The sequence below is a fragment of the Parasteatoda tepidariorum genome, chromosome 8 (assembly GCF_982258835.1).
Source record: "Parasteatoda tepidariorum strain Cologne lab strain chromosome 8, Ptep-v5.0, whole genome shotgun sequence".
Lineage (NCBI taxonomy): Eukaryota > Metazoa > Arthropoda > Arachnida > Araneae > Theridiidae > Parasteatoda > Parasteatoda tepidariorum.
The window spans coordinates 42,980,233-43,004,622 of record NC_141762.1 but is presented as its reverse complement, the minus strand read 5'-3'; the positions used below and the strand labels follow the sequence as shown (position 1 = coordinate 43,004,622).

General features: G+C 28.2%; 2 protein-coding genes across 6 annotated transcripts in view; one reads left to right on the top strand and one right to left on the bottom strand.

Annotated features, from left to right (window-relative positions):
- Window positions 1-18,796, top strand: part of LOC107456708 (uncharacterized) — a 34,939-nt gene extending 16,143 nt beyond the window's left edge. The window contains exons 1-7 of one of the 2 annotated variants that reach the window (XM_016074649.4): window positions 1,789-1,902; window positions 8,107-8,172; window positions 9,403-9,474; window positions 11,037-11,078; window positions 11,283-11,303; window positions 12,385-12,444; window positions 18,453-18,796. In XM_016074649.4, coding sequence (XP_015930135.3) covers window positions 8,107-8,172; window positions 9,403-9,474; window positions 11,037-11,078; window positions 11,283-11,303; window positions 12,385-12,444; window positions 18,453-18,704 — 513 coding nt within the window. In that variant the 5' untranslated portion in view covers window positions 1,789-1,902 and the 3' untranslated portion in view covers window positions 18,705-18,796. Of the gene's footprint in view, window positions 1-1,788; window positions 1,903-8,106; window positions 8,173-9,402; window positions 9,475-11,036; window positions 11,079-11,282; window positions 11,304-12,384; window positions 12,445-18,452 lie in introns of those variants that run through there. The other variant, XM_016074657.4, reaches the window with a different exon arrangement.
- The window catches only part of LOC107456699 (uncharacterized), an 84,169-nt gene that overhangs the window by 45,233 nt on the left and 14,546 nt on the right, over window positions 1-24,390 (bottom strand). For 3 of the 4 annotated variants that reach the window (XM_043055134.3, XM_087150193.1, XM_043055153.3), the window contains exon 1: window positions 5,979-6,113. The exons of the other annotated variant lie outside the window; for it this stretch is intronic. In XM_043055134.3, coding sequence (XP_042911068.2) covers window positions 5,979-6,004 — 26 coding nt within the window. In that variant the 5' untranslated portion in view covers window positions 6,005-6,113. Of the gene's footprint in view, window positions 1-5,978; window positions 6,114-24,390 lie in introns of those variants that run through there. 4 annotated transcript variants of the gene reach the window in all.

The window sequence follows — 24,390 nt, the reverse complement described above, 5'->3', positions numbered from 1 at the left end:
AATATTAAACACATTAATATTATACGCATTATAAATAACAATTTGCATAGTTTATAAAATGTATTCCATATCGGTAAGTCAAAGATGTTAAACTAGTTTTGTGAATACATTGGTGAACTCTAACACTTCGATTTTATATTTTATTAGACAAAATGTATATTATAAGTAAAGTTTCTGCTCCTTGTAGTATTCAAGAAAGAAATATATCTTACAAAATGGTGGTTACTTAAAAGAAAATGTCTTAAAAATCAGGGTTTGTAATACTATCTATTAAAAAGTATTTATTTAAAATGTTATATTTTACCAAACCATTTGAAGTAAACAAAAAAAATTTAACTAATAACATATGCGTGATAGGCATCATCATAATGCATATGCAACATACATAACAATCATGTTCGTGTAATCTTAAGCAAGAATTTGCTGAAGGTAAATGTTTAACAGTTCATCAATTATAATCGTATGTTAGAATTGAAAGTTGCCATCTGCAAGTTTGCGAGTACTCAGATTTTAACCATCTGTAACATTCTTAGATTTCACAAAGTTAATATCGGATTGAAAATAAAAATGTTTGCATAAAGCATACAAGCAAGAAAGGTTGTTAATTACATAAAATTTCCTGACAGTACATGATAATTTAAATATTAAAGAAATTTCCAGTCTTAGAAAATAATTTCGTGCACCTCTCTTAGTTTTAAATTACCTTCGGTAACGCTTGCAAATGTAAAAGGTTGCGGTCATAAAATTTCTTAACGGTGTTTAGAAAATTAACAATTCTCCCAAAATTTCACACATCAACACATTATTTGCTTTAAATCTCTAAGTTTTAAATGCCACATTCATTAAATAGTATAAGTTAGGGAATGTTTCGAATGTTTTTTAAAGGTTTCACAATGCTAAAAACTCCGAAAAATTCATTTTTACCGCAACATGTTACGGAACAAAATATCACACATAACATAATTTTTACGGTAATAATTACCGTAAAATTCCACAATAGTTCTAACTGAACAAATATTACTGAAAAATTACGGTATCATATTTTAAGGAAAATGCCTTTCACGGTAAATTGTATTTTACAAACGATGCACCCAAAGTGCCAGTACTTTATACCGTATTTTCTTACAGTGCGTAACATTTCATGGTAAATCAACAAAACTGAACTCTTCATACATTCCTCACATATTATTTTCATCAAACTTCTGAGTTCTAATTACCACTTTTAACAAAACATTAAAATAAAAACGGTTGTAGACTATAAAATTTCATGACAGTATATGACAAATTAACAACTCTATTCCCAGTATTTACCTCAATGACCTGTTATTTACCTTATTCTCTGTGTTTTAAATACCACCTTCAGAAACACATATAATTAAGAAAGGTTTTTGATTATAAAATTTTGAAATGATACATGACAGCTCAACTATTCCCAGAATTCCAACATCAACATATTATTTACCTTTAAACCCTTGAGTTCAAAGTACCGCACGCAAATATTTTTCCTTGACAAAAATCTTGAAATATCATACTTTTTATGTCCAATATATAGTCTACTAAATTTACTGCTATTGTCCTCCATTTGTCAGCTGATGATAAAATCTAAGATGGTGACATTGGATTCGATTTCAACACAGCATGCGTGTGATGTATTATTATACCGGGAGCTTCCGCGGTTTTTGAAACCCATTTGAATCTCTATTAAAAGAAAAAGCTACAAAATAATAGAGACAATAATTCACCTTTTATCATCGTGGATTTTGTGTCACGTGATACATCCGTTCTCTAAAACTCTTACAAATTTAAGGTACATCTGAATTTATATATATGCATATTTCAGGAGTTTATGGTGGATGCAATATATCGTAGTGCTATATCTAAAATTTAAACTGTATATTTCAGGTAAGAGTTAATTTTTTTGTCTTAGGAAACGGTAAGCAAAATATTGCTTCAGAAATTTTCGAAAATCTTTGTCATTTATTTTGATTATTTCTTAATTATTTTTATTAAATATCAAAGTTGCAAAATTTTACATAATAGCTCAAATGTATAGCTTAATTAATTTACTTAGAGCTACTTACTTAACAATACAGAAATATTAAATAAAATTATATTGCATATTTTGCAAATAGTCTCCAAAATGTTATGAATCCAACGATTTTCAGTTCTTCGAGATATAGAGAAGCCATTGCTTTTTTAAATGTTTTTTCTTCAAATTAAAACTTTTTTATAATTTCTATTGAAGTGTTTTAAATAGAAAAAAAAGTTAAATAAATAAAGAAAGAAATAAGCAACTTTAAATGTGATAGAAAACGGATATGCACAGTGCAAAATATTAAAAAAAAATTTTAATAAAAATAAGCAAAAAGTTACAAAAAAATTTTAATCCCCGAATTTTATTTATTTTTTGTGCAAGATTTTATTGCATTTTTAATAAGAAAGGTTTATGAAGTAATTTTTTACTCATAATTTTTTTATTGAAAATTTTACAATTTGTTTCTTCATAAAACTAAATGAAAATTTATTTTACATAAAAAGGAAACAATACCAAAACATAGATACCAATTAAAAAAGTATTTTAATAATTTGTTTTCATTATTACTTTTTAGCTTAGATATTTTTCCTATTTAAAAGATATAAATTTTCTGACAACGGAATGATCTATTCCTCTTAAATTTTGCAGTGCGTAAATTTATAATAACGTAGAATGTTTGCTCCATTTGAGTGTATTTAAAAAATATTCAAATATCAAACATATAGTTACTAAGGTTTATGATGACTAGAATCAACAAATATCAGTTTTCATTCCTTGTGATCATGAAATATAAAATCAAATTAATGTTATTCAATGTCTAGTTTTTCAATACATGTTTATGTAGTCAAATTTTTATTTCTTTTTATATTTCATAAATTCAAGTTTGTTAAAGGAGTTTAGAAGGTTTTTCGTAACAGAATTTTTAATTTTTTGGAGAAAAAAAATTATGTTATGATCTATTTTATTTTGAGAAATGTTTTATCATTGTATGACATGATACAAAAGTAGCTTCTAAAGTTACAGCAAAATTACTAAAACTCACTAAAATGCAGAAAATGATTCAATTTTCTAAACAAAAATTGTTTGCAGACTCAAGTATTTTTTTTAAGTAATCTGTACAAAAGTTACTTGTTTGACTTTTAGTCTGCTTTTTTCTCAATTAAATTTTTTTCCAATCTTGCGCAAGATTATTCGACTCATAATAAACCTATTTATATAAAATTTCGTAACAGGTTTGAGTATAGCATGCTGCTTAGATTACAGCTTAGAAATTTGAATGAGTAATGAGTAAAAAATTAATGTTTTTTTTCAACAAATAATTATTTAAAAAAAATTGGAAATATTAATTTCTTCTTTTAATTTAAAAAAATACTTTTTACAGTTTAATTAATTTATGGTTTTAATAAGAACATATTTGACTATCCATTGCTGCATCGAGGTTATGAGCATTACTTTTATGACTATTGTGATGTGCATCAGTCGTCAAAATGAAGTTAAGATAATTAAAATACAAATATTTTTAGAATTGATTCACTAAATTTTTTTTTTAATTTTTTAATGCTCAAGTGAAATTCATGTAAGAAAATTTGTAATTCCTCACTGATAAAAAAATATTATTAAAACTACCAGAATATGGTAAAATTTGTCGTGTTTCTGAGTCCTTGAAAACATCAAAAAGCTCGGCAATTTTTACCGAAGCGATGATTTTGGTAACGATTTTTGATAAAGTTCACAATTAAATATGGCTTTATAATATGTAATAAAATTTGGTAAGAGTAATAAAATTTGGTAATTTTATACCTTAGATCATAGCATAAAAACCATTTGTTCGGTTTTTACTTTTCCCTTTTTTATTGTTTACTATATCTGTGGCAATAAGAACTAAAATTGTGAAAACCAGAATTTCCGGTAACCATATGAACCACATGGTAATATTCATATGGTAACCATATGTTACCATATGAACCGAAAAATTAACAAATGAAGGGCTTAAATACAGTATATTTTGGTATTTTCAACCAAAATTATGTTCTTTTAATTCATTTTTTTTATTTCACTAGAAACGTTGTTACCGTACAGTACGCTAATTTCTTCAGAATTTTTTCCTTGTAAACAAAATTTTATATAAGATAAAGAAGTTCAAAAAGTTTTGCATTGATCCTTTTCTCATGAAATCCAAGCCTCTCTGGGAATCTTGACGTTTGGCTTTGAAAAAAAGCAATACTGCAAAGTTATGAAGATTTTGAACTTACGTGGCTATAAATAATTTATAAAGTATGACCTTACGTGATGTAAAATCATTTTGAAGTACGACTTTACGTGGTATCTAACATTCTTTTCAAAATGACACGTGCACGCTTTCTTAACAAAATTTATTTTTCAAATAGAAAACTCAACTTTCTAGATAGCTGATGAGAGAAAATTGTCTTTAAAAGATTTCTTATGAAAAATGTTGTAAAATATTTAAAGAAAATATTCTCTATCCATATATCAATTTCTATTTCATTTATTTTTAACCTTATGTAAATAAAAAAAAGATGAAAAATAGACATAAAATTTTAAAATACGCATGATTTCTTAGCACTGAAAGCCATAAAATAGTACTGCATGTGCACAGAAACTTTATTTTATTTTAGAAACATATAAAATGCATAAGTGATATAAAACCTAAGTTTATAAATCACACTTTTTTTAAAATTTTATTAACACTAGCTTACCTTATTTACTTTTAGTAGAAAACACACGTTTCATATGTATTTGATGAATTATTATTCAAAGATGAGTTACTTAAAAAAATAAAAAAATACATATGAAATGTTTAGTAATATAAAAGATTTTTTTTTAGAAATGTTAGAGCTAGAATGAGAAAAATACAGTATGAAAAATAATCATGATTAAAAACAGTTTAGTCCTTTATAATAAAATAATCGACTGTTATATTTGTATAAAAATAGCTTCTGGTTATTTTTTTTTCAATTTTAACGTTTTCCTCATAAAATAACTGTATATTGATAATTAGTTCAAGCAGCTTTCCAAAAATTTTTGTAATTTCATTAAATTGCATAAGGTTCATATTTTATTTACCTAGATAAGACAATATTTTTTTATTGTGTAAGAACATGAAATGAAGAAAAAAATCATAGTGCTTTAACTTAGTGAGTAGGGCATTTATAAGGGGCCTTGGTAGCCAAGTGATTAGAGAATCGGTTTCCCGTCCAGAGGGACATGGGTTCAATTCGTAACTCCACTTCTACTCGCCGCGTACATGCGACATGCATGCACGTAAAATCTGTGGATTCAAAAATCCTCTGATTGGTGGCAGAGCTCAAAGGTACAGATATCAGGAGAAAATTTCCTTCCCCTTCGGATCTATGCCTTAAATTTTCAACATTTGTCCTAATTGCGAAAATGGCTTCAAGAATGAATGGTGCTGCCATCTATCCAGGAAGTTTTGAGTTAAGACATATTTTCACCCCTACTGTGCTCTCTTGTCAAACCAGAGGTGCACCTTCATGTCTTAATTCGTTAATTGAGCTTGACTTATCCGAATGTCGTAGGAAGCAGCAACGCAAGTTAGAGGTTAGGGATATGAGCAGTTTTCGCTTCATTAATTCGCGCTGTATTACGAGCAAACAGTAGTCGAAAGAGGCAGCTGTTTTCCCCTGCCGTTCTTCCGAAAATGCTACCCTTCTCTGACGATGCCGTACATAATTCGCCTCACGCGTTTTAAAAATTTCTTAAAGCATTTGTAGTACATAAATAGCAGTTTTTAAGTACTTTAAAATAATTAATAAATGATAATTATTAATAATAAATTATAAATTATTATAATCAATTAGATAAATAATAGTTAATTTTAAATATAAGACAAATATTAAATTAAAAGGACTAAATAAATACAACTAATGCAAAACTTTATGAAGCATTTAAATACAGTAATTACCTAAATACTCTGAACAAAGTCTTCATCAGACTCAAAACTTGATAAGCTTTCTATATCACAATCATAACCATCATCATAATTATCTAACTTTCGCTTTTCAGTCATTTTACTTTACAAACATCCGAAGAAACGCGCCAAAATGCGCATAAAAAGAACGAGGTAAAAAAATAAATTCCCCCTTCATTGTGAAAAGAAATTCATGGAACCCGTACTGCCATCTGTAGGCAGTAAAACTAACTACGTTTTGCGAGTAGGATTCGTTTTTAACACAATCAATGCAAAATAACAATGGCGAACGAGCTCAGCTCGTCAGCGCGCATTGGGGAAAAATTTCACTACGCGAGTAGTGCTCGTTACTAACCATTACTGTCGAAATCTTGCTCTCGAGCGGAACTTGTTTGCGGACATTATGAAGTATGATTCGATTGCGAGCCGAACTCGTTCATAACCATCAAAGGGTTAAATCACAATTGCAATTTACTAAAGCAAAATTATGTACATCTATTAAGATAAGTTGTTGTTAAAAAATTTTAATCAAATGCTGTTACTGTTTTACTTTAAATTTATGTTAATAACTTTTGAAACACTCACATTAATGTGATTTTCATTATTGTCTTATAAATGCTGATAAAAATGAGCCAGAAAACTGTTTACCAGAGAACTGATCAAGTTAATTATTTCTTATTATCGCTTGAAGAAATGTCCCTTTTTAACATAAGCTCGCACTTGTCCCTTCATCATTCTGAGAAATTCCGTACCTCACATCGAATTAAGAGTAATAAAAAAAGAATCCGTCTATAAAATGGATTTAAAAAGGTATTTATAAATATTGACACCTGTAAAAATATATCTTAAAATACAAACATAGACTTAGACATTTGTGTCCCTTCATCACAGATGCTCTATCACATTTTCAGTAAATTCTGATAACCAAGTAGTTTTGATTCCGATATCTGGGGGCTATGAATCTGTTGATCGAGGAAATTTTAATGTTACAACATATAAATGATTACGTTCTTGGAAATTTGATGAAAGCAAGCGACTGATTCCACTTACCAGTGATTGTACAAGCCGGAGGGCAATGTAACTTAAAGGTTGAACTGTGTCAGAGATGTTACACTGTTTTATAATATTTTAAAGCATTTTGCAAGCAAAATAAGCAAATATTAGAAAGTGTACAAAATAAAAATTGAATAAAAAAAATTCTCTCATAATTAATGGATTTTTACAAAGTAAGGGTCAATTTTAAAGATTCAAAAGGGTGATATAAATTATGATAATAAATTAATTTTATTTAGTAATGAAGTAACTGAAATAAATTGAAAAAATATTGAATTGTAACGAATACAAAGACTTACATCATTTTAGGCTCTATAATTTTAAATAACAAAATGCAAAACTTGAACAAAATCGGTCAAATCGTTCCTCTTTCTGACGAACTATTCAGCAAATATCGAACCATATTATGTTTTGTCATTTAAGATTACATAATTTTAAATAATACTGCAAAAACTGGCTGACCTTATAATAAATTTTTTTCGACCCTTTTTAAATAAAAGTGTGTTAATACAATAAAAATTATGTGTAATAAATAAAAATAAAACAATAAAAATTAGCAATAAACCTTTTAAAATTATTCTTACATGGGATTACATTTGCAAATATAAATTTATAAGTATGTGTAAAAATGTTTCGAACTGCTTACAAATTTCTGGACAGATGGCGAAATACAAAAAAAGTGAAATTAACTTTAAGGGACCCAAACATTCGATTGCTCTCTTGACCAAACTATCAGGATTATGTTTTCCAGATTGAATCTACCAACTCCTCACCTATATTTTACGAATCAAAAATCCTAATCCTTCGCCAAAAAAAGGTTAGTTTATTCAGAGAAACTGCGTTTCAGTGTGTTTGATTTTGAAATGTAACTGATAAACTTAATTAATTAGCATATTTGAAGTCACCCCTTTGAATCAGTATACTCACAATTTCCTTGAAAATCCAATCATTTGAACAAAAGTCATTCCGAGTATTTTTTTTAAAACAAATTTTTGCCCACTTCACACTGATTGATTACATATTACGTAAAATATAATCTATGCCTAATATTTTCAAATATTTCTTTTAGATGGCGTTAATTTTTTTCTTAGTTGGTTACTTTACCGTATCATCAGCCATATTTTTTCAACCATTCGTAAGTAATTATACTTTTTTATATATTAATTTATAAATAACTGTTAAACATGCACGTAATTTTGCTCTAATATCAATCCCAAGACATTTCAAGAATAAAAATATTAAGAAACGAAAAAAATAAAATATGAAAATAAGGTATTAAACCTAACACGAAGGAATTGCATGTAGACTTCAATGTCACCAAGGCGAAATGCAACAAGCTTTCGTCAGACTCAAAGCATACTTTGCAACTGCTCTTTTCCACAGTTTCAAAAGAGCAAAATTCAACCAGCAACACAAGGTATACCTTCCAAGTATTCCTTTCCGTAATTCCATGAGTGCAAAATACCACCATCATGCGTCAAACTCAAGGCATTTCAAATACTACTCTCGGTAGCTTTCGAATATTTTTATTGTGTTAGTAAAGGTAATGTATTAATATTTTATTAGAACTGAAGGAATTTTGTCCTCCACTTTAATGATTTATAGGATGTCAGATAAGCCATAAACCGATGATCATGTTCTCAAGTTTTGATGAAAGTTATTTTAAAATTAAATTAATTTTAAACTTTTTTTGCTTAGATTACATTCACTGGAAAAAAGTAATTTGCAAAATCACCAAATATCGAAGGATAGGTCAAGGTCAAAATATTTACTATACAACTTTCTCAACGCAAAAATAAATGTTCGTTGTAAGGGTATGTTTATATCAAACAACAAATTCAAAAGAGAAATGAACAAAAATAAATAAATAAAAAAAGTACGAAGATATTAAGTCTACGAGAAAACCTAAAATTTGATTTTTGTTCAGTAATATAATTACTCATAGAAGCCTTTCGTCCAGCTGCTTTGAAAGCTAGATTTAATTGTATTGTTTACCCTAACACAAATTCAATGAAACTAACACAATAACAAAAAAACATCAATAGTTGACTCCGTTAATGGAACTTTTGCATCAACCTAGTTTAGAGCTAATCTAAATCATAAGGATTAGTCCCGCCATCACTATACCCTGACTAAAAAAAGCAGCATCCTTTGAAATGTTTCCAATGCTCATATTGCTTTATTTACTTCTTCTAAATATGTTTTATTTCTATGCAATTAATTTATGAAGATATTAGGACTAGAAATAGTTGATGTCTAAATTATCAAAAAATCTGATTTTTCTATTGTTTTTACAGATACATTTATTATTATGTGTATTATTAATTTTACATGAGTAATAAAATTTTGCATTAACTATTTTCAGTTTAAGATACCAAACCAAAGACAATCCTTAATGAACGTATGCATATATTCTGTTGATCCTGCACAGTACCAGGTATGACAGTCTTAATAGACCTAAAAATATATATATATATACACCGAAGAGACATTACATTATGACCTCCCTCCATCTATAACAATGGGCTCGTCCAGGTTTTTATGGTTTCTCGCCCAGGAACAATGTTTTCATGGGGCACATTAGGACCCATAATCCTCATAGAACAATACCTGACGTCTGTAAGCTACTTGAACATAGTTGCAGACCAGGTTCACCCATTCATGACAACAGTTTTTCCTGCTTGGGATGGTGTTCACCAACAGGATAATGCACCATGTCATAAGGGTCGAATCGTCAAGGAACATTCCAGTGACTTTCAAGTCATGTCTTGGCCCCCAAATGCACCTGATCTTAATCCAATAGAGCATTTGTGGTCCTACTTGGAAAACCAAATTCGTGCTGCCACGTTACCCCCTCGCAATGTGAGGGAATTGCAGGACCAGTTGGTGAGCGCTTGGTACAAGATACCTCAAACTACCTATCAGCACCTTGTGGAATCAATGCCACGGCGCGTGCTAGCAGTTTCGAGGGCTAAAGGTGGTTCTGCATGTTATTAGCTGGGTGGTCATAATGTAATGGCTCTTCGGTATATATATATATATATATATATATATATATATATATATATATATATATATATATATATATATATATATATATATATATATATATATATATATATATATATATATATATATATATATATATATATATATATATATATATATATATATAGCAACTTTTAACTTTTAGATATTAGTAATAATTATATTTTATAAATCTCTTTGTATATTTCTTTTTATTTCACGAATTTCTTTTATTGATGATACTCTATACATCTATCGGTTATATTCTTCGTCATTTTAAACTTTATTTCAACTCAAAATTTATTACTTCTCTAATGACATGTGAAAGAAGTAAAATAACCAGACGAAGAAGCTGTTTTCATCGATGTAATTTTTTTCTCATTTAAATATCTCATAATTTGTTTTATTCAATAAAACTTAATGAGACACTTGAAAATTAGTGAGAGACTTAATTAAAAAACAAATTGTAGCTCCATTTACCTACACATGCATGTTTAACTATTGAGTTTTTTCATCTAATAGCTTTTTCTGAATTTTTTTTAAATAAATAAATAAAACATTACACTTTCATTTGGGTTAACGCTTTCAATGAAAACCTAATTATTTTTTAACGCTCTTCATCTCAAGTCATAAAATTTTATACTTGCTTATATTTTTATTTGGTAGCTTTGCTTTTCTTATGTATTATTAAATTGACCTTAGAAAACATTTTGTTAATTTTAAAATTAGTTGTATAAATTTAAAAGAATATCTACATCAACACGAAAGTTACTCAAAAATAAACACGCTCATAAATATTAATCCTACAGATCAAATCACAACAATGAATATATTTGAATAAAATATTTAAGCCACGTTTATGTTTCACGTTTTGTCATAAATACTTTCGTAAACAATTTGTCATATTAAATTTTCATTTCATAGTTAATATCATTTTAAACTGCGTGTTATTAATTTTATTTTTTATTTTAGCCAAAATGCTTTCTATGCCCCACTTCTACTTATGGAAATGTTGTAAGTATCTTTATTTCAATTAGATAGAGTACTTTTATGACAAAATTATTTTTACTATTTTTATAATTACAAGTATAGTTAGCATGTTGGCTAACTATACTCATATTTCATGCGAACTGCATTTAAATGGTAGATATAATTATTTGTAGAAATAATATATTTTATTTAATGTTCGCATCACTAATTGCAATCGTTTTTTTTCAGCTTAGAACGTGTGTAAACGCAGTAAGTAACTTTTTTTAAATCTGTAGCATATTTGATTGAATTATTTTATTGAACTTTGTGTGTGTTTTTGTAAAACAATCTCTTTAAAATAATTAATGCTAGACTATTCATTAACTATTTTATTATAATTAATAATTTAGCAAATTTGCGACTAACATTTGTTATTTTTATTATCTTTCTTATAATTCCAGTGCGATTTCAGTTTCAGTCTTCTTGACGTAATTTGCTTTTCAGTATACGGTTTTCTTTATCCGTTCCTTTGTCTGGTCTACCCGTTATAGGCTAACAAGCTCATGGTCAGTTAAATTTCTAAATGATTATAAAAGAGAAATTTCATTCATAGAATGTGCTTTGTTCCGTTAATTTTATTAATATTTTATGTAATACGAAATATACGAATCTACCCATAATCTACATCTTGTTAACGCAAAATGTTTATCATAGAACTATTCATTTTTTGCCTTTACTTTTTAAAAATATTATTTTAAATTAAAATCATAATCTGGCTAAAGAATTTTGATCATGAAAATATTATGATTTACTGTTAATGTTTACAAATCTTCAAATACATAATAATGCGTAAATAACCTAAGCATAATTGGTTACAGTAATAAACAAAAAATTAAATTTATTTATTTTACATCAACGTAAATAGAAAAAAAGCAAGAATCATTGGCTGAAGACCTTTAAGGAATAGCGTGCAAGTCACAAGTCACAACATCACAAAGCTGATAATGATACAAGTGGAAGAATATTTGAAGAAATTGAGATAAATTTTTAACTGACGTGAAACCGATAAGAAGATAAGAACATTATATCAGAAATAATCCGAAAAGCAGCAAAAACTATCACTATTTTCTGTCCTTTGCTGCTTTTCATGTTATTTTTGCTATAATATTCTTATCGGTTTCATATCAAGTAATACGGTAATACTTTATGTTGATATGTATAATTTCTTCAAACGGAATATATATATATATATATATATATATATATATATATAATTTTGCTTTTGCTATTTCCAAACATCATTATTTTTAAGATAAAAATAGTTTTTATTATTTCTTTATCTGTTTTCTAGGCTTCAATTCCTTCCAATGTGACCTACACACAGGCACGTTGCATGGAGCAAAACTGTGCGGTATGTACTTCTATTTGTTTTTAATTGAATTTACTAGAAAGATTATCTTGGAAATAAATTCGAAATCGATCATTACTAATGCTAAGCTTCCATTCCAAGTACCCGCTCTAATTCCAATGTATTCAAGCGAATATTTTTTTTAAACAAATGTGTAATATTTGAGTTAAACTAGTCATTACAAATTCAGATTGCATTTTTTAAAACTTTTTTTCGTTGTAAATCCTCCTTGTTGAATCCTAACCTTCGTTTTGTCCTAACCTATCCTATCTTTTTGTAAAAATAACTATTTGATTTACCAACATTCAAAATTGTTTCTCGGTTTAAAATGAAAAGAAATATTAACTGTATTTTACTCACCTATAAAGCATTATTGTACTTATAACAGCCTATTTCTTCTACTTTTCCTACATATAATTATTGAAATGAATAAGTACGCTGATGTTCATTGAATGTGGTTATTTTATTATTGTTAGTTCACGAACTTGCCGCTCTGTGGCTCTTCATTTTTTTCCGATGCTTTGGTCAACATAACTTTTAATCATGTTTCTCTTCTAACAATCATCCTTTTTTTGGTTTTTAATTGATTAATTTCCAAATGGGAATAAAAAAAATACAAAAGGATATTATGCATTTAGTTTAAAACATACTAAAGAAAAAAAACATTCGTAGTAAGGGAAAATTGTTGTAATTCGTAAGGGCTGGTATATCAAATGGATCCTGCTTACTTCGATAGCAGTTCTTTACTGATAGGTACATACATCATTCCATAGCTACCTCTTTAACGCATTCATTTGATTACACCAAAAATAGAAAACAGAAAAATACGTTTTATTTTAAAAAGAACCTTGCACCAACGGTATAAAGCCCTCTTGGGGGGGGAAAGTATTTAATTCCGAAGATTGAAAATTGCTCCACCCAAGTGATGCCCTATTAATTTAGCCTAAAGTATGAGAAGTTCATTTTAAACATAAGATTGTTCTATTATCAATATTTTATAGAGATAAATAACAATTCAAGAAAATTGCCCAGATTACTGTTTTTAGAAAACTAAATCTTAAGACATCTGGTTTTAAAATTCAGCAATACTTCAATGAGAATCTTATAAGAAATTTTAAAAATTAGCATTTCTTACCTTTCATGTGGTGGCAATTACCGAAAATTGTGGTTTTCACGATTATTAGTTTTATTGTCATACATTTAGAACGAACTACAAAACTGAAAAATAAAATCTAAGGAAACAAATGGTTTTCATGACATGTTCTAATGTATTATGAAAAAAATTGCAATGTTTAGTTACAATTATCACATTTTGTAGCAAAACCACATTTTATTGCTAATTTTATCAAAGGGCATCGGTAAAAATTACTAAGATTTTTGGTTTTACCATTAAGCCAGGAACTCGATAAATTTTATCATATTCTAGTAGTTAGGACCATACTCTTTTTCTCAGAGTTCAAAATACAAGAGAAACAATAAGATCTAAAATAAGTAATATGAACTATATATTACCTCGAAAAAATGAAGCTGATTAGTACTCGAAAAAAATAAACATAATTTTTTTTTAAATAATAAAGGACATAATTACATTCATTCTATATTAGATTAGTAACGCAATAAACCTTTTAATTAAGCAAAGTTATTATTTTGGCTGTTTAATATAATTGAATGATTTTGTACAATATACAATAACATGAAATAAAATTTTCCGATTCCGCTATGAGCTGTATGAACCTTTTATTACCTAGAAAAAATGTAGTTCATTATTATTACGTTTAAAAGCAATAAAAACTTTATAAAATTTGATTATTGCTTTATTACTATCAAATATACTATCAAATATTATATTAAAATAAGCAAGGTATTCTATTGGTAAACTATTGGTGAAATAAAGTTATTATTTTAGTTGGTTATTATATTTCAAAATAATTTTCTAAAACTGATTCTGTTCAATAATCAACTATAAAAAATAAAATTTTTAATTCCAGTTCAGTATGAAATATGAAAAGAAAATGATCGTATTTGTCTACTATGTTATTTTTCTGAAGAGATGAAAAAAATTTAAATGTTAATGTTTCTTTTAAAAAGTCTTATTATTCATATTTAAATGAAAATTGATTAACTTATAATAAAAATGAAACAAATAAAAATTAACTACGTTATATTTTATTGTTAAAGCAAGTATCCACGTCTTACATTCCAGCAAATATAAATTTTATTAGAACTCAGCAGCTAGTAATTTAATTAAACCAAATGAAAAAATCATGTTAATTTTTCACAATCTCTTTTTTCGTAATTAAAGTATTCTTTTTTTCATTTTATGCTTTCTTTACTTTTTATTTTGATCTCAAACTATTTGAAAAATCCAATTTAAGTAATTATATTTATAAATTTAAATTAGACAGAACATACTTTCTTATAAAAAATATGTGACTGATTTTAAAAGATTTTGCATTTCAAATGCTTTTCTTAAAACATAAATGTAAGATTTTCGGCATTAATTAATTCATATGTACATACTTAATTATCGAAACTCTCTTTAAGGTAATTTGCTTAAAATATTCAACAAAATAAGTTTATCGTTGTGTCTTTATGCAAGTAATTTCATATTATTCAAGAAATAACTAATATTTTCTTTATGTTGTGAACTTTAAAAGTTTTTATCTTTATTTGTAAATACGCAACTTGCATAATATACCTAATTACTTTTAACATAAGTGCTAACTGAATTAGTCTGTCAGTTTACTGATATTTTTCTATAATTATAAGTATTTTACATTATAAACATAGTTTAAAAATAATTATTTTGTGTGGAAAACATCAAACTCTACTAAAAATATTGTCAAAACTAAAAAGCTATAGTTTAGAATGAAACAGAAATCAAGCTGCCTGAGATCATGAAAGCAAAATCCAAATATTTAAGTCTAGTTAGTGATTAAAGAGCTTTCTAGTTGAATATTGAAAGTGGAAATTATTTTTATATAATAGAAACTATTAATTAAGGAACATAGGTTTTAAAAAATATAGGAAATATAGGAAACAAAAAGTATCTCCATCCCTTATAAACCTATATGAAGTTGGCCGAAAATAGCTATGTTTGATACTTACAGAAAATTGAAATATATTTTTTAACCTAAAACCTAGTTTTTTCTATAATTACTATTTATGCGATTTTGCAATGTGATATTTTCTAAAAGAAACCTATTTATCCATACAGGAATTCTATAAGAAATTCATCAAATTATTCTATACTCTTAAATCAGAAAAAAAAATGCAGTGACTTAAGATGTCCAACTAGTTTTGACAATTTCTTTCTTTAAATATTATCATTAACTTTAAAAAAAAAAACTAGTTTGTTTTATAATGTGTAAAAACTTATAAAACAAGCAATGAAAACCATTATTATTTTATTTCTGATTTATTTTAAAATGGCCATTTTTAGGTAAAAATAGGGCATTTTTTTGCTTATACGCTAATCACGTTAAAAAAAATTTTCTTTCCACCCCCAAAAAAAATCTTAATAGCAAATCTTAATAGTATTATGTTAATAGCAAATACATATACTACTGAGTTAGGGATCTATGCAGTTAAAAAAGCATAATTTAAAAACTTTTCGCACTTGTCTTTGCGAAAAAAATGCATGAAAAATTAAATTCTGTTCTTTTCACTTAGTCTGCAATTCAAGACATGTGTGCTATAATCATAAACGCTGATGAAAAATTGTAAACAACAATTTTAAAAACAACTTGAGATACCGTGTTTAAGGTAATGTAAAATGTTAAAAAATCTGATTTTGAGATGATGGCATTTAAAAACTTAAAATCAGGAGACTATCCAATGTTATCACCTTGCACAATAACTGCTATAACTTTGTAAATAAATGGATTAAAACAAAAGTAAAGTAATTTTAGAAAGCTTAAACTACAGGAATTTTTATTGTATAATAAACTCCTTTTCAAAAACTTTGTCCAAAATCATGTTTTTGCATAGATACCTGAACAGTTATGCGGTAATTTCAGACGGAAAACATTGTATTGTATTTCAGATAGATCGTATTTCAAAAACTCAAAAATCCGTAATCATCAATATAATTTAGCAGCAGTGCGATAGTTTAAACATGCAGAAAGAAACATCACTTTTTTATTATTAACTGCTTTGTTACTGTTAATTTTCCCAGTCACTTCTATGTATTTGCATATTTAGCTGAATATTTTATTCTACAGTTTTATACGTTATATGTTGCTATGGAGTTATTTATGCTATTGTAAAGAACTTTTGTTACTGTAAGGTAACTTAATATGCGGTTATTTATGCAACTTAACTATCTACTCTAAAGAATACATTGCAGCAAATAATACATACAAACCTGCATTGTATTTTTGTGTTAACGATACTTCTTTTAATTTCAGTTTTTTTGTAAAATAAGATTGATTTATAAAGAAGCATGCAGTTTACAATACCTAAAGAAGCATATATCTTACAGTATACCCTGTTAGAATTTTTATTCTAAAATTACGGTAAATTGGCAGACAGCTATCGTTCTTTCCGCGTAACCATCAAGTTTACGGTAAAGAACAATTTTTACCTTTTCGATTTTTTAACCATTTACAACTAGCATGATTTCAAAACCGTAAGAGAGAAATTTGCCATAACTCAGGAGCTAAGCTTTTTGCTAGGTAATGGGCATTAAAGAGTGCAGGACAATGGAAAATCTTTATGTGTTGAAGGGAATATAGGAAATATCATGGTGTCAAATCTGGGTCTCGAGCCCGAGTTCTTTAGGTCACAAGACTGACAGATTAGCCCTCTCGTCTATAATATGTACGCAGTTGCCAGGAACAAAATGCTACATTAAATGGGCTTAGGTGACGCTGATAAAATTCTGGTTGTATAACCGTATGAGGAGAAATCAGCTAATAAACGGTTTTTTCTAGCAGTTAACAGTTTGAATACCATCTTATTTATGCTTGTTTGAATGTTTTGTTTGAATATGTTAAAATAACGATTAAATTGTTATTTAACCTTTTATGCAGAGAAATTTCTAACAGTGTTGAATACGCTAAAATCAAGGACATTTTTCGATATGATATATTACTTGTACTTTATTTTCATGGGGTTATTAATTTTTTGTTATTGATAGTCAAAGACGTTCTATATGTGACTCCTTAGTGACATCAAAGTAGTAATCCTATTCCACACAAACGCGTGTTATGGTATCCGAATCAAGTCTACCGATAATGGCTACAACTCGCTGCTTCAACTCTCCTAGAAGTTACAGAAGAAAAAGAATGGAGAGGGACGATAACCTTGCTCTTGCAACCACTGGTAGAAATGAACAAAGTCTTAAGTTTGAACTACTGGGTGGGATTTGGGTTCACAAATTGTAATCCTCAGCTAGTCCAATCCATCGCTAAGGTAGATATTCTTCGAGGTAATCTCACAAGTAAGCTGACCAGTGCGGTGATGCACCATCTAACTGGCAAGTAAAGTTGTCAATGTTTGCAACTATGCCATCAACCAAAAAGTTCACATATCCAAAAACTGTGGCTCCTGTGAAAATTTGCTCTCAGAAAAGAAGGATCAGAGCACTTTCTGAACACTGCATGGGTCACATTTATCCCAAGGGAATCTCGCACGCCTTGCTTTGTAAATTTGGAATCTCTGTTCCCTAAAAAAAAATAACATTTTGCCTGTTTGCCTTTCTGCAATCGTCTAAGGTTGTTTCAGGAAAAAACAATTTATAAACTAAGTGATCGGCAAAATAGTTATTTTCAACAATGCTTGAGTGGAAATGGATTAACGATTCGATGTGTGTTGTATGACTAAAGGATCACATACAGAACATCTGTGACTTTCTCTAAAGTATTTAAAATGGCCATATACAATTTTGCTGCAGGTAACATATAATTTCTTACATAGTTCCTGATTTATAGTACATTGATACTGTATTCTTTATAATGAATCATCAGTATTATAGCTTGAAGTTATTTTATTTGAATAATTCTTTTTAGATTAACCGTGGGAAGCGAAGTATTTCATTAGATGACGGTAATAATGGCAACTCAATACCAATTCCTCAATTAAATTCATCAAGCCCATTTGTGCAACTGTATGAACTGAAGAACCCATCTATGAATTTAACACACAATTATGAAAAGTATCGTAAATTAGGAGAGAAATTTGATATCGCTGGAGAAGAAGAGACTTTAGCCATGGATAATATAGACTGGGAGGTAGAGGTGGATGAAGAATTTGCAGATTGATTTTACGGACACTGTTTTTTGCCCTTAGCGAAATTATTTTTAAGTAAATGTATCTGTATAATATGAATCAAAAAATAAATGTTTTATTGTGAGTGCGGATTATTTATAATTTAATTTCGAAGTTATTTTTACAAGTGATAAAAAAAAAATTCAAAGCGAATTTTATTTTATATTGATACTGTGAATCAAATTAAATATTTGTCAAATCCTAAAATTTTTATTAGATTTTTAAAAGTATTTAAAATGGTATATATATATATATATATATATATATATATATATATATATATATATATATATATATATATATATATATATATATATATATATATATATATATATATATATATATATATATATATATATATATATACAAACTGAATATTTATATGGATAATGAATATTGACAAAAATAGTTTTTAACAAATAAATTGAATAATATATTCCAATACGAGTATGACAAAACTGGAAAATTCCCACATATAGTAAGTATCCTTCTGTTCCAAGCAAAATGTAACGAACGATTGTTTTTAATTGTCTTCTTTGATACCATATTTTCTTAAGAAGCTGGGTGAAATCGAAACTACTTCAATAATATTCAAAACATACTTTGAAATTAAAGGTTGAATAGGATGCTTTAATTGATTTGGCCAGCAACCTTTGTCTTCTTTAAACTTCACAGTGTTAGTTTATATATATATCTTTCATGGGCACCATATTAGGTAGGCCAACGTTGCTGACACAGTAAGGATAGATAGTACTGAGAAGGAAAGGACACCCATTCTTTGCCCGAGATTCGATCTCAGAACCTTTCTGATGCAAGCGCAGTTACCTAACCACTACACAGACCGGCTGTTTCATATATTCGACTGTTCATATATTCGGCTGTTTTATTCTCAGATAACTAAACTTTTAAAACGCATTTTTTTTATTTCATCTTCAGACTGTAAATCAAATCATATTTAATCTTAATAACATAATCTTAATAAAAAAAAAACTGAGAAATTTTAGTTTAAAGAAATTTTAAGGTTTGAATAATAGATGCTTAAATTATTTTACCTATGATTATTTAAAGCACTTTTCCATTTACGATCTCAAAGAATTAAGCATGAAGCACATCATCTCTAAAGTTGTCAAAAGCCCTTAGTATTAAATATTAAAACGAAAATGTTTCTTTTTAATTATTGTTGTTTTTTGTTGAAGTATTGCAACAAGTGGTTATTTTATTAAAGTGGTTCTTAAATAAATGTTTTTAAAATATCAAAGATTATCAATTAAAAATTCTTGGGAGAGTTGAAGAAAAAGGAAAAAGAGCAAATTAAAATTAATTATATAAAAAATGCTGTTTTTGTAAAACGTCGAGGAAAATTTTCTTTGAAAGCTTGTATTTTTCTCCTAAAGTGGAGAAAAAAAAACTATTGTAAGTGCTTTATCTTATTGTACTTAATTTTTATATTAAAAATATTCATTTGTCCCTTTAATGTAAAAAAAAACACTTGCCGTAACACTTAGTATCAGAAAAGTTGCAACTAATAGTAAGCCAAGTTATTTTTATATTATGTTATTTTGCATAACATTATAAACAAAATTATTGTATGTTAAAGATGAGGCAGGCTCGTTTACTGAAAATTTAGGGTTCTGGGATGCTCTGACTCATAATGACATTTTCATCAACTTCTTCACTATTTTCAAACACACGTTTGATTCTGTTATAGAGTCTAAGAAATGTGAAATTTATTAATTAATTGTGATTAAAAAATTCATAAGCAATTTCTTGTTTAGATATCAAGCTGAGTGGCGAGATCGCAAAATATGGTCTTAATCCGATGTATACTTCGAGCTATTAGTAATCCTATGGTTCTAAGGTTTGGCTGATGATTGTATGAAATAGAACTATAGCACACTATATAACACTATAGTATGAAATAGAAAACATTTTAAATCTTAAACTTAAGTATAGAACTCATCTAACTGCGGCATCAACATTTTCGAAACAGCAGAACGCAAACATGTTTAACAGGGTGCACAGGCAAATTATTTAACAAAAAATAAGTACATTTTAAGCACTTTTCAAATGTTCAAGAAATATTTTTAAGCACTTTAAAAAAATATAATTAGGCAGGGTTTGTAAGTTTTTTTGACAATCGACGGTTTTATCCTGTTTTATACGCCATGTCAAAAAAAAAAAAAAAAACTTTTGACATTGTTTTTGACAATAGTCAAAAATCATGAAATTTTAAATCATGTAAAACGAATGGCGTTTTCATACGCTACGGACGGACTACACTCCGAAATAGAATGGGGTTGAATTAATTATGAAAAAGTTGAATAGAACAATGTGAACTGTGCCCTCTTGCATAATTCGAAGCGCAAATCAACATAGTAAAAGAAAAATCTCATTTTGAAAAAAGGAAAATTAAGCACTTTTAAATATAACCCAACACCCAATAAAAAAGGCACCGTTAAGGGCTTTTAAAAAACGAAAATCGAAAATAAGCGCATTTAAGCACTTTTTAAAAACGCTACGCACCCTGTTTAAGTAGTCATGAATCAAATCGATATTTTTTGCATTTTGTGAATAACGTAACACGCAATTTTTCCCGAATTTTGTGCTGAATTACAAGCGCTGAAATTTTTTTTAGGGAAATACACCTATTTATTCTAAGAAACAAATTTCTCGGTCGATTTCCAAAATAGCAAATCTAAGATAAAATATTATCACATATTTTTATTCAGTCACCGAGCAATATAAGTCACATTACAACTTATGTTATTACTACAAATAGTTAATTGTTTCAAACCTTAGATCAGTTTCAAATGGCCCAAGCAATAAAAATATCGAACAAAAATTAATTTCAAATTCCCTTATTTTAAAATTACGTGCAATATGAGTACAGTTTATAACAATTTTTAACGTTATCAAAGATTCGAAATTAATTTAATGGTAGTAATTTACTATGCAAAGAATAACCACCCCCTCTTCCAATACAGTTTCAGAACCGTCATGAAAAATGTTAAGATTGTGAAAAGTTTTTAATAAACGAAGCGTGTTACAATACTAACTGTACTTGCGATTGTACATAACATTGAATTTACGAGTTGCGTTTTAGTTATACAAAAATAAGAATAATTTTTGTTTTTACTTAATTTTGTTTGACTTTTTTGTGCAATACAAGTTTTTTTACAAGATTTCGAATTTTTTTCCGTGCATGCACTTAAGAAAAGTGGAAAATATTAGTTGAGAAATGTTTATTTGGTGTAATATTATGTCATGTGCTCTTTCTTTTGTTCAAACTTCAGACTTTTATATTTTACTGAATCATACTATGCTAGAAAATAATTTCTGAATAAAATATTTTTAATGAAAATAAATAAAGGAAATATCCATGGAAAAGTATATATGTCAGACACCTTCAGGAGTGCTAACTCACTTTAAGTAACAGTTTCCTGGGTTTAAATACCATTTATTTTTTATGCACTAAATTGAGGTAACGAATACATTATCCCTGAGGCACAATGGAAGATTTTTAATGAAGTTTTCCACCAATTAGTAAGTGTAAAGCAGGATAATGAACAATCTGAGTAGCGAGCTTTTTAAAAAGAGTTTACATCTATGCTTATTTAATGAATAAATAAAATCACCTACTCTTTATAAAAATGCATTACATTAATGAATTAAATAAAAACTGCAAGATAACGGGAATTTGAAAAAATAAATTAGCAAAATAAATCTCTAATTGAGTATTACAACTCGACAACTCGAGATTCGACAGCTTAAAGGAGAATCTTTGTTCAAGATAGAACAATTAAAAAGTGCCCAATTACCTCTTAACCATGACTGTCAACTACAAATACTACAGAAAGGAAGAAAATGTTTTTGTTTCCTCAGCAACTAAGATGAGAGAGTTGTTTAGGGATTTGTTGTTTTAAAAGTATAATGTGACATTTTTAGGATAGTCGTAATTTATAAACATATAAAATAATCTTTATCGGGATTACTTTTGTATTTACGAATTCCAACTCTAAACACATCAAATTCAACTTATCAATGGTGTAAACTTTCTAATAGTATAAAGTCAAACACAAACTCGAATAATTAATTATAAATTTTGTTAATATATTATAATTGATAAATATTAATTTTTATCATAAGGATAATTGCTAGAAAAATTTAACTCTAAAACAACATGTAAAGTGGTTTTAAAAAATATTGGGCACTTATAAATCAAGATTAATTTTTTGTTTGAAAGAAAGAAAACATTGATTGAAAATTTTTAAGATAAAGAAAATTAGATATTAAAATACGGAAAACAATACAGAGAAAAATCAGAATTAAAAAATGAAAATCAAATTAAAGAAAATTTGATTCCTCAAGAATTATTTGTCCCATTTCACTAAAATTTTGTATTTTGCCATGTAAAACTGCTTTATTTAAAATGGTGCAATTATTACATCGATTTAATTATTACATTCCTTTAAAATTACATTCTTTAAAAAATTTAAGAATACTATTACTTTGACTATTATTAAATAAAATAATGCAAAATAATAAATAATTACTAAATATTATTTTTGCATGGAAGTATGTTAATATAAATGAATTTTATAATTGCGTGCAAAAAATCTTCAATTCGTTTAAAAAGTTCTCGATATACACTGGTGTGCAAAACTTAAGCAACAAGTGCGTTTTTTGTCATAACTCTACAAGAAATCATCCGATTGACATGAAATTTGAATATGATGTACATTATTTTGTACTTAAACGATGGTAAAAGAATAATAGCGCAGAAATGAATACGAAGCTTAAAGTAGGGTGTGGAACAAAAAAAGGCTTTATTTGACATATAGTGGCGTTGCACATGATTGCCTGAAGAAGCGTAAGTACAACTGGCAGATGTTCCCCAGTATGGGATATGCCCTCCCCTTACTGTAATTGTTGCTTGGCATCGTCTCTCTATGCTAAGCACCAGATTATCCAGGAGTTCTTGGGGTAAACGTCTCCATTCCTCCTTTAACGCATCTTTCAGCTGATGGTTGTTACCAGGAGGATACTGTCGTGCCGCAAGACGTCTCCCTAATACATCCCACACATGCTTTATGGGATTTAGATCTGGAGAGTAAGCTGGTCAATCCACTCGTGTGATATCTTCACTTTCCAGTAGCTCTTGAACATTAGCAGTACGGTGTGGCCGGGCATTGTCATCCATAAAAATGAAGTCTGGTCCAATGGCCCCTCGGAACAGACGCACATGGGGTAGGATTACCTCATTACAGTAGCGGTTTCCAGTTACAGAACCTCGGTCGAGGATCTGAAGCTCAGTCCGCCCGTTCAACATGATGCCACCCCAGACGACAACTCCAGGACCACCGTAACGATCTCTTTCCGTGATGTTATTGGGATGAAATCGAGCTCCAACCTCTCTCCAGATCAACTGACGTTGAGAATCGCTTGTAGCACTAAAACGACTCTCATCTGTGAAGAGGACGCGACTCCATTGATGAGGTGTCCAGGTTTCGTGTTCTCTGTACCACTCTAAATGGTGCCGCCGATGGCGAACTTTTAAAGGTATGCAGCGTTCAGGACGTCTAGAAAATAAACCACCTTTGTGGAGGCGTCTGGCCACTGTAAATCTTGATACTTGTCGTCCTGTGGCTGTGCGCAGTTGCTGAGATATGGCGCTCGCTG